We start from the raw sequence: 19,958 nt of genomic DNA, 5'->3' as shown, positions 1-19,958 counted from the left end.
TTCTTGACATTCATGTTGACATTAAGTAGCATTGTATTTACACCCTTTATTGTTGACAGGGAATAACACCGTAAGGATGCTTCTGTATTGCGAGATATAGGGATCGGTCACCAAATTACACCTGTTCCCACACCCTTCAACGTCAACACACCTTTGATATACAATCGCCCAAAATTATTCTTTTCAGTCTGTTACATTTGAACTAAGAAGACAAATCACACAAAGTATTGCAATACAGTTCGGTGTACATGGTTATGACTTTGAACGGCGAAAGAAGGTAGGTGACTGATCTCAACTGAATAGATTTTTAGGTAAATAATTATTCATTTAACATAGGGAAAGATGGGACAACGACCCCCTTTCCCCCTCTCATAGCAACACATTTTTTGTATAGCTGTGCCCTTCTTAATTTTGACAATTCATCTGAACACCATCGTTTATTAGATTTATTTAATTTCGAGGTAACACGATCTCTCTCTCTCTCTCTCTCTCTCTCTCTCTCTCTCTCTCTCTCTCTCTCTCTCTCTTTAAACGTGTAATAGTGATATCTTGAATTATGTTGCAAATTAAAAGTTGTATGCCTATTTGTTAATGGTGGATTGATTTTTTATTTTGAAGTGAAAAGGTAAAGTAGACCCTTGTATGACCCCTTAAGTTGGGTCAGACCCCACTGCCTTTCTTGCTGTTCTTATTATTAATAGTAGGGGCGCCTGCAGGATTTCATCTGAGGGTATGCACAGAAACCTGCCTTATAAACCTTATATCTAGGGTGGTCCGAGATCGTAGAAATGATCGTACGAATCATCTTAGAATTATGGGCTGTTTCTTTGTGTGTGTGTGTGTGTGTGTGCGCGCGCAAAAAAACTACACCAAAGCATTCAATTCTTGTGACTTTGCGTTTGTTTTATTTTCTTGAGGATGAGTAGCATTCATGTAACTATTGGCTAAAGCATTTATTCCAGTAACCATTCAGAACAGACATATTTTTGTGCTAAGTAAGCAAAACACACCACAACGTATAGAGCAGAACGCAGGTGTCTCAAGACCTGTGTTTATCAGTTTAAGTTATTTTTTAACTTGACACAGTGTCTAAAAATGCAGCGCTCCTGTGAGAGATGCTGAAAACACAGTGAAACGTGACGCAGTTTTCAAAAGACATCTATCTAGCGAATGTTTACATGGAAAACGATTGAAAAACAGCGCGAGCGGACGCAAAAACACGTACGGTTTGAACAGCCCTTTGTTCACATGCCACAGCACTAGTTGAAGTTTCTCAAAGTTACCTCTCAAAAAGACAGCCTTTTGTTTCAGTTTATTGATGGTAAATTTACACTGTATCCAGCGCTGTTTCTTCTCTGTATTCGTAATTACCCAGAAACTGTTTTACTGTGTGAGAAACCGCTCCATATGATCCAGTGAGTGAGCGCTCCGAACGAATTGTACTGAATCACGAATCGATTCAGACCGTTTTGCAAGCCTGTACTGAAAAGAACCGACTCAAAAGAATTATTCATTCGCAAATTTAACATTGCTAGTTCTTTTAAACAGCCGACAGAAATACGGGACACATTTCATGATTGAGAATTTTTTTTCATTTTTAGAAAAAATTAGAGTAAATGTTTTTTTTAGTGTTTTATGTAACGCATGTCAGTCGGAGTGCTCATGGGACGGCCGTTAGTAGAATCAATCAATGTAAATTAATTTACGTTTTTTTTTTTTAATCCAAAGAATTCAAAGTCTATTATGACTGCGCATGACATTATGATATTCCTTGCATTTATGTCCGTGTGTGTGTGTGTGTGTGTGTGTGTGTGTGTGTGTGTGTGTGTGTGTGTTAGGGTTGTCGATTTAATGCGTTAATTGAGTGCGATTAATTATATATATCTGAATGGAGCACAACTCCGAATGGATTCTCCAGCTCAAGTTTAGCAACGCAACCAAAGTAAAGACATATCCTATTGTATGTGCTCGCGTCCTTAGAAAACCCTTAGGAAAAGACCACCTCGGCCAGACTGGACGAATTTCATTGCAAAATGTATGGCTATGAACTGTAGGCCAGTGACAAGCTTCTTCAATGATATAAAAATGAACAACATGTTGCCTTCTTAAGCCACGTTTTTACTCGTTTGCCTAAACAATGTGATTTAGTTTACGCAATATAATTATTCAAACATTATATATATTGAATTATTTTTATTTGGGGGCCTTTGCCAAATATTGATATAAGCGATTAATTACAAATAATTTGATTAATTAATTGGCATATGATGTAATTAATTAGATGAAAATTAGTAATCGATTGCAGAAAATTATGTATTTATAAAATTATGATTTTACATAGAAATATTTGACATTTGCAAACATTTTGAAGAAATCTAAAAAAAATCGGATCTGCTATAATAATAATAATAATAATAATAATAATAATAATAATAATAATATATCGGATGATATATTGTGTTTTTAATGAATCAATTGAGTGAACGATTCCATGACTTACCTTCCGTTAAACAAAAATTATGCTCATTTGTCGCCATCTTCTGGCGCAAAGTACTGAAATGGAGTCAAGAGTCCACAAAAATTCAATGGCATGATTTCTGGCATTTACAATTACCAAATCATAATTAAATATCAAAATAGACATTATAAAAAATAAGTACACTTTAAATGATTTTGACATTTTGTTGTATCAAAATGCATTGAGTTGACAACTTGCAGCCTTCAAAATTTCCAGTAAACATGCTGTCACTCTGTCAATTTGTACTTCAAGGTATATTCCGGGTTCACAAGTTAAGCCCAATCGACTGCATTGTGGCAATTTAGTTACCACAAAATTTTTTATTTTATTTAACAAAAACATAAATCTTGGTTCCAGTGAGACACTTACAATGGAAGTGAATGAGGGCCAATTTTTGAATGTTAAAATACAAACATTTTCAAAAGTATACCCACAAAACATACAGCATGTGTGTAAACATGATTTTAGTGTGATAAAATCACTTACTAACCTTTTCTGTGTAAAGTTATTGCCAATTTTACAACTTTGTTGCCATGAAAATGTAATATCAACAAACCCTAAAACCCTGAAATGACTGTAAAAATGACAATTTAAACAACTTTACAGCTCAAATAGTGCATGAGTTTTAACCAACACACTCTCACAGTGAAATCGTCAGGATTCGAACGACTTTTCTAAATTTGGCTAATTCGTATGATATCACGCAACTGCACTCGTTTGAATCCCAACAACTTTCACTACAGCCAGTGATGTTGCTGGACATCGTTTCCTTCTAATACGTGTCAGTTACTTGCTTCTGTCACACACACCAGCTTCCTATTCTGTTTACACAATCTACTGATTGGTTAAGTTTAGATAAGGGGTTTGGGTAAGGGCATAATATTAATAAGCATGTCCTTAACACCTCATGTGCGGAACTCCCGCATTAGATATCCGGGAATTTGCACGTGATGAAGTCGTACGAGTTTATGTGAAAATCGGAGATCATAAGAAATAGCCAATTTGTAAATTATGTATGACTTAAGTCGAAATAATTTTTTTGTGGTAATTAACATTATGCCACAAATGCTGTCGATTGAGCTTAACATGTACTGAACCTATAAAAGACGGTAGTGCTGGTCCTCCCTATAGGCAACTAAGCAAGTCCTCCTGGCAGATCCGGGACCCCACTGTCAAAGACATTATAAGTAGTGTTACGAACATACTGAAGGGCCCCCCCCCCATTTTTGCTTAGGGCCCCTAAAAGGCTAGGACCAGCACTGGAGACGGGTCACTTCTGTTAAAAAGAATGGGACAAATTGGAACGCCCAGCGGTCAACGGATGTAGAAAGTAAGTCCCGCCTTACAGGTAAAAGAGCCAATCAGCTTTTAGATACAGACATCGCCTGTCAATCAACTGGAGAACGTGCATGCGCATTAGCTATACAAGCCAGGAAAATGTAGGGTTTTTTTTTTGGCATAATCTTAGGTAAAGAAGCACAATTCTATAATACCAGTGAAGTCAGATTTTACTGCTGATTTGAAATATGTTCTTTGATCGTAATCTTGACCAACCGTTTTTGAGATTTCGGTCTTTCTCAATTCAAGTAAATAGGAGCTGTAGTGGCATGCCGCTTGTTTACCCCCCCCCAAAAAAAGAAAAACACCTCCCCATGAGCATTCCAAAGATGACCGCTGATTGAACTGACTTGCTAAAAAGACTTTGGTCAATACAAGTTGAGCTCAATCTACAGCATATGTGGCATAATGTTGATGACCACAAACAAATAATTTTGACTCGTCCCTCCTTTTCTTAAAAAAAAGAAAAAAAAAAAAAAGAAGAAGAAGCAAAAATTGTGGTTACAGTGAGGCTCTTGGAAGTGAATGTGGCCAATTTTTTTAGGGTTTAAAGGCAGAAATGTGAAGCTTATAATTTTATTAAAGCACTTACATTAATTCTTCTGTTAAAACTGTTATCTGAGCTGTAAAGTTGTTTAAATCGTCATTTTTACAATCATTTCAGGATTGTGGGGTTTGTTGACATTACATTGTCATGGCAACAAAGTTGTAAAATTGGCTATAACTTTACACAGAAAAGATTAGTAAGTGATTTTATCACACTAAAATCACACTATGCATGTCTGCATAAGTTTATGTCATTGTGGTGCTCTTAAGCGCTCTACGATTACTCCACAGCACTCGGAAATCTGCGACCATTTTCAAGTACTACTTAAGTTACGATGCTTTCGGGAAACAGCCCATAATTCTAAGATGATTCATACGATCATTTCTACAATCTACTAAAACTTGTTATGATGCTTTTGGGAAACGAGGCCCTGGTCTCTCGGGAACAGAGAAGGACACATAAAATATGAGCATGCATGCAGAATATTTATTTATTAATTTATTAAATTTGCAGCCTTTTTATTTTTATAAATAAAAATATATTTAATTGTTTAATAATCACACAAAGCCTTATTATGATTTCGATTTTATTTCCGCTAATTGTGCAGTCCTACTGTGCAGGCATAATTTTTGAAGTTTTTGAATGAAGCCTTTGTCCATTGTTAAACTTTTCTCTTTGGTAAATTGGTCAGACTTCCCTGCCCAATCCAGTTTTTGCTCATGTTATGTTTTATGAGTTCTGTTTGTATTTAATTCAATAATGCACTTGGCTTCTGGCACTGAGTTGTTTCACTCTTTAGATACTATATCTTTGGCTGTGCAATTTACTGCGGTCAAGCCAGTTCAGAATTGCATGGTCAAGCCAGCTGTGTTTATTAAGCCAATTTAAATCCGAGTGCGCGCATATTGCAGTAATAACAATACTTTGCGGAAAGAACAGAAAGACCTCCTTCCTGACTCCTGTTGAGTGCAGAAGATAGTGAGTCTTACTATATTGACGAAAAAGCGTTTATTAAGTGTTTGTGACGTGCTGGTGTTTATTAATATTTTTGATTTAGCCTATGTGAAAGGTGACTGGTTTAGAAGACTCTTGGATAGGGCAGGTAAATAATTTATAACCAAAGTTTACTGAATTAACTTAACATTACATTTACATATTACATATAATAAATTTTACTTTTCTGCCAAGGATCTCTCATTGTCATTCGTATGTACCTTGTAATAAATTTTGAATTGTAAATCCTGCAGGTCAATTAAAACTGCACAGTTTTGAGAAAATTAATGGCAAAATCACCCCAAAATCTAAGTGCATCCTTGCACTTGGATCATTTCCTCATATTCAAACACCAGAAAAAAGCTTTCATTTAGAGGTTTGCTGACTTATTCAATGGATTATAGATAAGAGTGATCCTGACTGTTACTGTATCAATTTTCAAGTCATTTTACTGTACAATTTTTGAGAAAATTAAAGGCAAATTCACCCCAAAATTGAAAGTGCATCCTAGCACTTGGATAATTTCCTCATATTCAAACACTCTTAAAAAGCTTTCCTTTATGGGTTTGCCCACTTTTTCAAAGGATTATAGATTAGAGTGACCCTGACTGTTACTTATTAACATATAAAATTTAAACTCATTTAATGTAGTATTGGACAAAATTACAGGGAAATACTCTGCTGACATCATACACAGAATGTCTTCTTACATTTTGAGTTTTATATAGTATTGAGATTAACTTAAACTTTAAAATGATCTATCTAAATGAAAATCCAGATACAACAAGTGAGAGATCAGAGAGATAAGGAAAGAGAGTTGGTAACACAAAGAAAAATCAAAACGATGCAGTGTCATGTCCTTGTTTTAAAATGATCACACTTTTATAAATTCTTTGCTTTTCTTATTTCAGATAACAGCTATGTGCATCTTAAAGAACAACAGCACTTTTGGCATGCTGTTGTACTCATGCACAACCCATCAGACTGCACAACAGTGTCTACTGTGGCTTCAGCACCTGTGGACATTTTTTGACTCTCTGCTGCACACTGATGCACACACTTAATAAAATTAGCTTCTCATATTAGGTTTTTGTCTTATTAGTGAAAAATTACATATTTGCATTTGTATCTACTGTGACATGTCATAACACAGGCTACATAATACTTATCACTCCATCTTTCTGTATTTCACTCTTTATAAAACTCTTGTTTAAATTGCATTAGGTTGTATTGCAGTATTCTCATTATCAATCAGTACTGTGCTTAAGGTGTCCTTGAGTGTCTTGAAAGGCACCTATAAATAAAATGCATTATTATTTTTATTAAAATTATTATAGGAGTAAGCTGGAGCAGAGGTTGCGGCAGAATGACACCAGGGAGTTCTGCAGAGGCATGAGGACCATCACTGGTTACAAGCTTTCTGGACAATAAAAACCAAAAATAGAGGATAGTATAGGATAGTATAGGATAGTATAGGATGGATTTTTGGGGTGATTTTGCCTTTAATTTTTTCAAACACTGTACAGAAAAATGACTTTTTGAACTCAAAAAACAAGGTACATTCCAAATTAGGGTATTCTACAGGGTGCAAGAGCCTATTTGATGATACTAGTTTAGCTAGGTTAATATTTTCTTTTAAATGTCATCAGGACCGGCCCTGACCAATTTGGTGCCCTAGGCAAGATTTTAGCTGGTGCCCCTTGCATCATAGCCAATTCCACGCACCACTGATCATTGTGTGTTCATACTACTGATCTATATATATATATATAGAGAGAGAGAGAGAGAGAGAGAGAGAGAGAGATCAGTGGTTCATACACTTACACAGGAGCTGCATAGCTTTATGCTATGACTTTATGTCTTTGAGATTTTCTTTATTTTAGAAACAAACAAACAAACATATAAAAAAACAAACAAAATAAAAACAGTATTGGGGCGGGGGGAGGCTGTGAATTAACAATGAATATTATATCATTGAAATATCATTGAAAAGCAGTCTATTTGTAACTAAGAGGGTTGTTGTTGTTTTTGTTGTTGTTGTTTTTTACATCATCACCATCAGAGTATTTAAAAATAAAAATTATTTATTTAAATATTTACACCAAACATTTTATAACACAGCGCTAAGATTTTTAGAATATCTCAGCTCTGTAGGTCCTCTATATACTAATATACATTAGAATTAACATTAACGAAGATTGATAAGTGTAAGTGTTGTTCATTATTAGAAAATATTGATCTGGCTAAACTAATTTCATCAAACAGGCTCTTGCACCCTGTAAAATACCCTAGTTTGGAATGTACCTTGTTTTTTGAGTTCAAAAAGACTTTAAAAAATGTTTAAGTTTACACTGCGCTCCTGGGAGGGGTGCCAAAGCTGCAGTTACTTTGCAGAAGTACCAAAAATAAAAACAAGGAAAGGAAAACTCGACAATATATATATATATATTGTCGAGTTTTCCTTTCCTTGTTTTTATTTTTGGTTTTTATTGTCCAGAAAGCTTGTAACCAGTGATGGTCCTCATGCCTCTGCAGAACTCCCTGGTGTCATTCTGCCGCAACCTCTGCTCCAGCTTACTCCTATAATAATTTTAATAAAAATAATAATGCATTTTATTTATAGGTGCCTTTCAAGACACTCAAGGACACCTTAAGCACAGTACTGATTGATAATGAGAATACTGCAATACAACCTAATGCAATTTAAACAAGAGTTTTATAAAGAGTGAAATACAGAAAGATGGAGTGATAAGTATTATGTAGCCTGTGTTATGACATGTCACAGTAGATACAAATGCAAATATGTAATTTTTCACTAATAAGACAAAAACCTAATATGAGAAGCTAATTTTATTAAGTGTGTGCATCAGTGTGCAGCAGAGAGTCAAAAAATGTCCACAGGTGCTGAAGCCACAGTAGACACTGTTGTGCAGTCTGATGGGTTGTGCATGAGTACAACAGCATGCCAAAAGTGCTGTTGTTCTTTAAGATGCACATAGCTGTTATCTGAAATAAGAAAAGCAAAGAATTTATAAAAGTGTGATCATTTTAAAACAAGGACATGACACTGCATCGTTTTGATTTTTCTTTGTGTTACCAACTCTCTTTCCTTATCTCTCTGATCTCTCACTTGTTGTATCTGGATTTTCATTTAGATAGATCATTTTAAAGTTTAAGTTAATCTCAATACTATATAAAACTCAAAATGTAAGAAGACATTCTGTGTATGATGTCAGCAGAGTATTTCCCTGTAATTTTGTCCAATACTACATTAAATGAGTTTAAATTTTATATGTTAATAAGTAACAGTCAGGGTCACTCTAATCTATAATCCTTTGAAAAAGTGGGCAAACCTATAAAAGAAAGCTTTTTAAGAGTGTTTGAATATGAGGAAATTATCCAAGCGCTAGGATGCACTTTAAATTTTGGGGTGAATTTGCCTTTCACTTTCTCAAAAATTGTACAGTAAAATGACTTGAAAATTGATACAGTAACAGTCAGGATCACTCTTATCTATAATCCATTGAATAAGTCAGCAAACCTCTAAATGAAAACTTTTTTCTGGTGTTTGAATATGAGGAAATGATCCAAGTGCAAGGATGCACTTAGATTTTGGGGTGATTTTGCCATTAATTTTCTCAAAACTGTGCAGTTTTAATTGACCTGCAGGATTTACAATTCAAAATTTATTACAAGGTACATACGAATGACAATGAGAGATCCTTGGCAGACAAGTAAAATTTATTATATGTAATATGTAAATGTAATGTTAAGTTAATTCAGTAAACTTTGGTTATAAATTATTTACCTGCCCTATCCAAGAGTCTTCTAAACCAGTCACCTTTCACATAGGCTAAATCAAAAATATTAATAAACACCAGCACGTCACAAACACTTAATAAACGCTTTTTCGTCAATATAGTAAGACTCACTATCTTCTGCACTCAACAGGAGTCAGGAAGGAGGTCTTTCTGTTCTTTCCGCAAAGTATTGTTATTACTGCAATATGCGCGCACTCGGATTTAAATTGGCTTAATAAACACAGCTGGCTTGACCATGCAATTCTGAACCGCGGCTGGCTTGACCGCAGAGTGCAACTTGGAGCTAGTCTCACAGAAGTGGTGCGAACACTAGCCTGGTTCAAAAGCAGTATAATAGACTTTCAAAATAACAAGTGTTAAAAAAAAAGTTTTACAAGACTTTAAGCAAAGTTAAGCTAAGTGTGCAACATAGGACCAGAACAGAATGTATCAGATCATGTCTATGCAATCTAATCTGCAAAAGAAATAGCATCAGTAATGTAAATCAGATAGCCCATTTATCTCTAGCTTAATTTGAACTGTGAAGATGTATTTTATTTAGGACAAATTGTTAAAAAAAATTATTTTCTATTTTAGGTGCTTAATTTTAAAATGTGGCAGAAGGACAGTTTCCCTTACCATATGTAAGTATATTCTACATTAAATCTGGAATATATTGGAAAATGTGTTACATAAAGTAATGTTAAAGACTTTTAAATTATTTATGAAACTGATTCAGTGTCTGGCATTTTTTTCAGTATACTTATGGTGGACAATATGTGGAAGTGCAGGAGCTCAAAGCACAACTTCTACACAAAACACAACACCACTTCTTTCAAACACAACTGTGACCCCTACAACATTGTCTACATCCTTAGAAGCATCATCAACAACAACTGCAACTTTAGTAACAACAACAACAACTCCAAACACAATGCCACCATCAACAACTAACTTGTCTACAACACGTACTGTGACACCCACAACAACACCTACACCTTCAGCAACTACAACTGAACCTCCAACAACAATGCCTACATCCTCAATGTCAACTGCACCTCCAACAACCACAACAACAATGCCTACATCCTCAATGTCAACTGCACCTCCAACAACCACAACTATTTCTCCAACCACAATGGCACCATCCACAACAACCACTAAAGTTTCTACAACAGCTGTGACCCAAACAACCATGCCTACATCCTTTGCAACTACAATTACACCTCCAACAACCACAACTACTTATTCAACCTCAACTCCACCAACAACAATAACAACTAAAGTATCAACAATGACAGCTATGACACCAACAGCCACACTCTCAGCAACTACAACTGTTTCTCCAATAAAGACTACTGATTCAACAACACCAATGCCACCTGCAACAACGACAGAAGTTTCTACAACAACACTAACTCCAACAACCATACCTACATCCTCAGCAACTGCAACATCAACAACAACACCATCTTCAACAACCACAACTATCACCCCGACAACCATGCCTACATCCTCACCATCTACAACAACACCACCATCAACAACAACCACTGAAGTTTCTACAAATACTATAACCCAAACAATCATGCCAACAATCTCAGCAACTACAACTGCACCTCCATTGATGCCTACTGCTTCAACAACACCACAATATTCAACAACTACGACTGACATTTCTACAACCACAATTATGAATCCTACAACAATGCCTACATCTTCAGCAACTACAGGTGCACCTTCAACAACCACAATTGTGACCCCAACAACCATGACTACACCCTCAACAACTAAAATTGCACTACCAACAACCTCAACTACTTATCCAACCACAACTCCACCATCAACAACTGTCACTGAAGATTCTACAACTTTAAATGTGACCCCTACAACAAGGCTGACATCTTCAGCAACTGCACCTCCAACAACCACAAATACTTCTCCAACCACAACTACACCATCAACAACAAAGACTGATGTTTATACAAAGACAACTATGACACCGACACCCACGCCTACATCCTCAGAAACTACAACTGCATCTCCAACAACAACACCATCTACAACAACTACTGAAGTTTCTACAACCACAACTATGACCACCACAACAATGCCTACATCCTCAACATCCACAACCCCACCAACAACAACAACCACTCAAGTTTCTACAACAAGAATAACCCCAACAACCATGCCTGCATCTTCATCAACTGCACCTTCAACAACAACACCATTGTCAACAACCAAAACAATGACCCCAACAACCATTCCTACATCTTCAACATCTACAACACCACCATCAACAATGACCACTCAAGTTTCCACAACAACTCTAAACCCAACAATCATGCCTGTATCTTCAGCAACTGCACCTTCAACAACAACACCATCATCAACAACCACATCAATGACCCCAACAATCATTCCTACATCTTCAACATCTACAACACAACCATCAAAAATGACCACTCAAGCTTCCACAACAATTCTAACCCCAACAATCATGCCTACATCATTATCTACTACGTCTACAAATCCAACAATATTTACTGCTACAACAACACCACAATATTCAACAACTACAACTGACATTTCTACAACCACAAATATGAATCCTACAACAATGCCTACATCTTCAGCAACTACAGTTGCACCTTCAACAACCACAACTGTGACCCCAACAACCATGACTACACCCTCAACAACTACAATTGCACTTCCAACAACCTCAACTACTTATCCAACCACAACTCCACCATCAACAACTGTCACTGAAGTTTCTACAACTTTGAATATGACCCCTACAACAACGCTGACATCTTCAGCAACTGCACCTCCAACAACCACAAATACTTCCCCAACCACAGCTACACCATCAACAACAAAGACTGATGTTTATACAATGACAACTATGACACAGACACACACGCCTACATCCTCAGAACCTACAACTGCATCTCCAACAACAACGCAATCAACAACAACTACTGAAGTTTCTACAACCACAACTATGACCCCCACAACAATGCCTACATCCTCAACATCCACAACCCCACCATCAACAACAACCACTCAAGTTTCTACAACAACTATAACCCCAACAACCATGCCTGTATCTTCAGCAACTGCACCTTCAACAACAACACCATCATCAATAACCACATCAATGACCCCAACAACCATTCCTACATCCTCAACATCTACAACACAACCATCAACAATGACCACTCAAGCTTCCACAACAATTATAACCCCAACAATCATGCCTACATCCTTATCTACTACGTCTACAACTCCAACAATATTTACTGCTACAACAACACAACAACATTCAACAACTACAACTGACATTTCTACAACCACAAATATGAATCCTACAACAATGCCTACATCTTCAGCAACTACAGTTGCACCTTCAACAACCACAACTGTAACCCCAACAACCATGACTACACCCTCAACAACTACAATTGCACTTCCAACAACCTCAACTACTTATCCAACCACAACTCCACCATCAACAACTGTCACTGAAGTTTCTACAACTTTGAATATGACCCCTACAACAACGCTGACATCTTCAGCAACTGCACCTCCAACAACCACAAATACTTCCCCAACCACAACTACACCATCAACAACAAAGACTGATGTTTATACAATGACAACTATGACACCGACACCCACGGCTACATCCTCAGAACCTACAACTGCATCTCCAACAACAACGCAATCAACAACAACTTCTGAAGTTTCTACAACCACAACTCTGACCCCCACAACAATGCCTACATCCTCAACATCCACAACCCCACCATCAACAACAACCACTCAAGTTTCTACAACAACTATAACCCCAACAACCATGCCTGTATCTTCAGCAACTGCACCTTCAACAACACCATCATCAATAACCACATCAATGACCCCAACAACCATTCCTACATCCTCAACATCTACAACACAACCATCAACAATGACCACTCAAGCTTCCACAACAATTATAACCCCAACAATCATGCCTACATCCTTATCTACTACGTCTACAAATCCAACAACATTTACTGCAACAACAACACCACAATATTCACCAACTACAACTGAAATTTCTACAACCACAAATATAAATCCTACAACAATGCCTACATCTTCAGCAACTACAGTTGCACCTTCAACAACCACAACTGTGACCCCAACAACCATGACTACACCCTCAACAACTACAACTGCACTTCCAACAACCTCAACTACTTATCAGACCACAACTCCACCATCAACAACTGTCACTGAAGTTTCTACAACTTTGAATATGACCCCTACAACAACGCTGACATCTTCAGTAACTGCACCTCCAACGACCACAAATACTTCCCCAACCACAACTACACCATCAACAACAAAGACTGATGTTTATACAATGACAACTATGACACAGACACCCACGCCTACATCCTCAGAAACTACAACTGCATCTCCAACAACAACACAATTAACAACAACTACTGAAGTTTATACAACCACAACTATGACCCCCACAACAATGCCTACATCCTCAACATCCACAACCCCACCATCAACAACAACCACTCAAGTTTCAACAACAACTATAAACCCAACAACCATGCCTGCATCTTCATCAACTGCACCTTCAACAACAACACCATCGTCAACAACCACAACAATGACCCCAACAACCATTCCTACATCTTCAACATCTAAAACACCGCCATCAACAATGACCACTCAAGTTTCCACAACAACTCTAAACCCAACAATCATGCCTACATCCTTATCTACTACGACTACAACTCCAACAATATTTACTGCAACAACAACACCACAATATTCAACAACTACAACTGAAATTTCTACAACCACAAATATGAATCCTACAACAATGCCTACATCTTCAGCAAAAACAGTTGCACCTTCAACAACCACAACTGTGACCCCAACAACCATGACTACACCCTCAACAACTACAACTGCACTTCCAACAACCTCAACTACTTATCAGACCACAACTCCACCATCAACAACTGTCACTGAAGTTTCTACAACTTTGAATATGACCCCTACAACAACGCTGACATCTTCAGTAACTGCACCTCCAACGACCACAAATACTTCCCCAACCACAACTACACCATCAACAACAAAGACTGATGTTTATACAATGACAACTATGACACCGACACCCACGGCTACATCCTCAGAACCTACAACTGCATCTCCAACAACAACGCAATCAACAACAACTTCTGAAGTTTCTACAACCACAACTATGACCCCCACAACAATGCCTACATCCTCAACATCCACAACCCCACCATCAACAACAACCACTCAAGTTTCAACAACAACTATAAACCCAACAACCATGCCTGCATCTTCATCAACTGCACCTTCAACAACAACACCATCGTCAACAACCACAACAATGACCCCAACAACCATTCCTACATCTTCAACATCTACAACACTGCCATCAACAATGACCACTCAAGTTTCCACAACAACTCTAAACCCAACAATCATGCCTACATCCTTATCTACTACGACTACAACTCCAACAATATTTACTGCAACAACAACACCACAATATTCAACAACTACAACTGAAATTTCTACAACCACAAATATGAATCCTACAACAATGCCTACATCTTCAGCAACTACAGTTGCACCTTCAACAACCACAACTGTGACCCCAACAACCATGACAACACCCTCAACAACTACAATTGCACTTCCAACAACCTCAACTACTTATCCAACCACAACACCACCATCAACAACTGTCACTGAAGTTTCTACAACTTTGAATATGACCCCTACAACAACGCTGACATCTTCAGCAACTGCACCTCCAACAACCACAAATACTTCCCCAACCACAACTACACCATCAACAACAAAGACTGATGTTTATACAATGACATCTATGACACCGACACCCACGCCTACATCCTCAGAAACTACAACTCTATCTCCAACAACAACGCAATCAACAACAACTACTGAAGTTTCTACAACCACAACTGTGACCCCCACAACAATGCCTACATCCTCAACATCCACAATCCCACCATCAACAACAACCACTCAAGTTTCAACAACAACTATAAACCCAACAACCATGCCTGCATCTTCATCAACTGCACCTTCAACAACAACACCATCGTCAACAACCACAACAATGACCCCAACAACCATTCCTACATCTTCAACATCTAAAACACCGCCATCAACAATGACCACTCAAGTTTCCACAACAACTCTAAACCCAACAATCATGCCTACATCCTTATCTACTACGACAACAACTCCAACAACATTTACTGCAACAACAACACCACAATATTCACCAACTACAACGGAAATTTCTACAACCACAAATATGAATCCTACAACAATGCCTACATCTTCAGCAAAAACAGTTGCACCTTCAACAACCACAACTGTGACCCCAACAACCATGACTACACCCTCAACAACTACAACTGCACTTCCAACAACCTCAACTACTTATCAGACCACAACTCCACCATCAACAACTGTCACTGAAGTTTCTACAACTTTGAATATGACCCCTACAACAACGCTGACATCTTCAGTAACTGCACCTCCAACGACCACAAATACTTCCCCAACCACAACTACACCATCAACAACAAAGACTGATGTTTATACAATGACAACTATGACACAGACACCCACGCCTACATCCTCAGAAACTACAACTGCATCTCCAACAACAACACAATTAACAACAACTACTGAAGTTTATACAACCACAACTATGACCCCCACAACAATGCCTACATCCTCAACATCCACAACCCCACCATCAACAGCAACCACTCAAGTTTCAACAACAACTATAAACCCAACAACCATGCCTGCATCTTCATCAACTGCACCTTCAACAACAACACCATCGTCAACAACCACAACAATGACCCCAACAACCATTCCTACATCTTCAACATCTACAACACCACCATCAACAATGACCACTCAAGTTTCCACAACAACTCTAACCCCAACAATCATGCCTACATCCTTATCTACTACGACTACAACTCCAACAACATTTACTGCAACAACAACACCACAATATTCACCAACTACAACTGAAATTTCTACAACCACAAATATGAATCCTACAACAATGCCTACATCTTCAGCAAATACAGTTGCACCTTCAACAACCACAACTGTGACCCCAACAACCATGACTAAACCCTCAACAACTACAACTGCACTTCAAGAAACCTCAACTACTTATCAGACCACAACTCCACCATCAACAACTGTCACTGAAGTTTCTACAACTTTGAATATGACCCCTACAACAACGCTGACATCTTCAGTAACTGCACCTCCAACGACCACAAATACTTCCCCAACCACAACTACACCATCAACAACAAAGACTGATGTTTATACAATGACAACTATGACACAGACACCCACGCCTACATACTCAGAAACTACATCTGCATCTCCAACAACAACACAATTAACAACAACTACTGAAGTTTCTACAACCACAACTATGACCCCCACAACAATGCCTACATCCTCAACATCCACAACCCCACCATCAACAACAACCACTCAAGTTTCAACAACAACTATAAACCCAACAACCATGCCTGCATCTTCATCAACTGCACCTTCTAAAACAACACCATCGTCAACAACCACAACAATGACCCCAACAACCATTCCTACATCTTCAACATCTACAACACTGCCATCAACAATGACCACTCAAGTTTCCACAACAACTCTAAACCCAACAATCATGCCTACATCCTTATCTACTACGACTACAACTCCAAAAATATTTACTGCAACAACAACACCACAATATTCAACAACTACAACTGAAATTTCTACAACCACAAATATGAATCCTACAACAATGCCTACATCTTCAGCAACTACAATTGCACATTCAACAACCACAACTGTGACCCCAACAACCATGACAACACCCTCAACAACTACAATTGCACTTCCAACAACCTCAACTACTTATCCAACCACAACACCACCATCAACAACTGTCACTGAAGTTTCTACAACTTTGAATATGACCCCTACAACAACGCTGACATCTTCAGCAACTGCACCTCCAACGACCACAAATACTTCCCCAACCACAACTACACCATCAACAACAAAGACTGATGTTTATACAATGACATCTATGACACTGACACCCACGCCTACATCCTCAGAAACTACAACTCTATCTCCAACAACAACGAAATCAACAACAACTACTGAAGTTTCTACAACCACAACTGTGACCCCCACAACAATGCCTACATCCTCAACATCCACAATCCCACCATCAACAACAACCACTCAAGTTTCAACAACAACTATAAACCCAACAACCATGCCTGCATCTTCATCAACTGCACCTTCAACAACAACACCATCGTCAACAACCACAACAATGACCCCAACAACCATTCCTACATCTTCAACATCTACAACATCGCCATCAACAATGACCACTCAAGTTTACACAACAACTCTAAACCCAACAATCATGCCTACATCCTTATCTACTACGACTACACCTCCAACAACATTTACTGCAACAACAACACCACAATATTCACCAACTACAACTGAAATTTCTACAACCACAAATATGAATCCTACAACAATGCCTACATCTTCAGCAAAAACAGTTGCACCTTCAACAACCACAACTGTGACCCCAACAACCATGACTACACCCTCAACAACTACAACTGCACTTCCAACAACCTCAACTACTTATCAGACCACAACTCCACCATCAACAACTGTCACTGAAGTTTCTACAACTTTGAATATGACCCCTACAACAACGCTGACATCTTCAGCAACTGCACCTCCAACGACCACAAATACTTCCCCAACCACAACTACACCATCAACAACAAAGACTGATGTTTATACAATGACATCTATGACACTGACACCCACGCCTACATCCTCAGAAACTACAACTCTATCTCCAACAACAACGCAATCAACAACAACTACTGAAGTTTCTACAACCACAACTGTGACCCCCACAACAATGCCTACATCCTCAACATCCACAATCCCACCATCAACAACAACCACTCAAGTTTCAACAACAACTATAAACCCAACAACCATGCCTGCATCTTCATCAACTGCACCTTCAACAACAACACCATCGTCAACAACCACAACAATGACCCCAACAACCATTCCTACATCTTCAACATCTACAACATCGCCATCAACAATGACCACTCAAGTTTACACAACAACTCTAAACCCAACAATCATGCCTACATCCTTATCTACTACGACTACAACTCCAAAAATATTTACTGCAACAACAACACCACAATATTCAACAACTACAACTGAAATTTCTACAACCACAAATATGAATCCTACAACAATGCCTACATCTTCAGCAACTACAATTGCACATTCAACAACCACAACTGTGACCCCAACAACCATGACAACACCCTCAACAACTACAATTGCACTTCCAACAACCTCAACTACTTATCCAACCACAACACCACCATCAACAACTGTCACTGAAGTTTCTACAACTTTGAATATGACCCCTACAACAACGCTGACATCTTCAGTAACTGCACCTCCAACGACCACAAATACTTCCCCAACCACAACTACACCATCAACAACAAAGACTGATGTTTATACAATGACAACTATGACACAGACACCCACGCCTACATCCTCAGAAACTACAAATCTATCTCCAACAACAACGCGATCAACAACAACTACTGAAGTTTCTACAACCACAACTGTGACCCCCACAACAATGCCTACATCCTCAACATCCACAATCCCACCATCAACAACAACCACTCAAGATTCTACAACAACTATAACCCCAACAACCATGCCTGCATCTTCATCAACTGCACCTTCAACAACAACACCATCATCAACAACCACAACAATGACCCCAACAACCATTCCTACATCTTCAACATCTACAACACCACCATCAACAATGACCACTCAAGTTTCCACAACAACTCTAAACCCAACAATCATGCCTACATCCTTATCTACTACGACTACAACTCCAAAAACATTTACTGCAACAACAACACCACAATATTCAACAACTACAACTGAAATTTCTACAACCACAAATATGAGTCCTACAACAATGCCTACATCTTCAGCAACTACAGTTGCACCTTCAACAACCACAACTGTGACCCCAACAACCATGACAACACCCTCAACAACTACAATTGCACTTCCAACAACCTCAACTACTTATCCAACCACAACACCACCATCAACAACTGTCACTGAAGCTTCTACAACTTTGAATATGACCCCTACAACAACGCTGACATCTTCAGCAACTGCACCTCCAACAACCACAAATACTTCCCCAACCACAACTACACCATCAACAACAAAGACTGATGTTTATACAATGACATCTATGACACCGACACCCACGCCTACATCCTCAGAAACTACAACTCTATCTCCAACAACAACGCAATCAACAACAACTACTGAAGTTTCTACAACCACAACTGTGACCCCCACAACAATGCCTACATCCTCAACATCCACAATCCCACCATCAACAACAACCACTCAAGTTTCAACAACAACTATAAACCCAACAACCATGCCTGCATCTTCATCAACTGCACCTTCAACAACAACACCATCGTCAACAACCACAACAATGACCCCA

General features: G+C 38.3%; 1 protein-coding gene and 1 long non-coding RNA gene across 2 annotated transcripts; both read left to right on the top strand.

Annotated features, from left to right (window-relative positions):
- Nucleotides 1-214: 214 nt before the first annotated feature.
- LOC127444901 (uncharacterized) lies at nucleotides 215-10,046 on the top strand. Its single transcript, XR_007897889.1, has 3 exons — nucleotides 215-277; nucleotides 9,794-9,840; nucleotides 9,955-10,046. It is a non-coding gene; the product is annotated as an uncharacterized LOC127444901 (long non-coding RNA).
- Nucleotides 10,047-10,490: 444 nt separating this feature from the next.
- Nucleotides 10,491-19,372, top strand: LOC127444780 (mucin-2-like). Its single transcript, XM_051704330.1, has 6 exons — nucleotides 10,491-10,754; nucleotides 11,187-11,352; nucleotides 12,157-12,303; nucleotides 14,125-15,216; nucleotides 17,923-18,415; nucleotides 19,018-19,372. The coding sequence occupies exons 1-6, from the start codon at nucleotides 10,491-10,493 to the stop codon at nucleotides 19,370-19,372; spliced, it is 2,517 nt and encodes an 838-aa protein (XP_051560290.1).
- Nucleotides 19,373-19,958: the final 586 nt, after the last annotated feature.

Source organism: Myxocyprinus asiaticus, chromosome 8 (assembly GCF_019703515.2).
Source record: "Myxocyprinus asiaticus isolate MX2 ecotype Aquarium Trade chromosome 8, UBuf_Myxa_2, whole genome shotgun sequence".
Classification (NCBI taxonomy): Eukaryota; Metazoa; Chordata; class Actinopteri; order Cypriniformes; family Catostomidae; genus Myxocyprinus; species Myxocyprinus asiaticus.
Note: the sequence above shows the minus strand (reverse complement) of the source record. Positions and strands in the feature narration are given on the sequence as shown.

Excerpts from the sequence above, each read along its gene's own strand:
- LOC127444780 (XM_051704330.1), top strand. The coding sequence starts at position 10,491 with ATGACAGCTATGACACCAACAGCCACACTCTCAGCAACTACAACTGTT. Across the intron at positions 12,304-14,124 it reads AACTATAACCCCAACAACCA|CTTCAACAACCACAACTGTG; the intron begins TGCCTGTATCTT and ends AAACAGTTGCAC. Across the intron at positions 18,416-19,017 it reads CCTTCAACAACAACACCATC|TTTCTACAACCACAACTGTG; the intron begins GTCAACAACCAC and ends CAACTACTGAAG.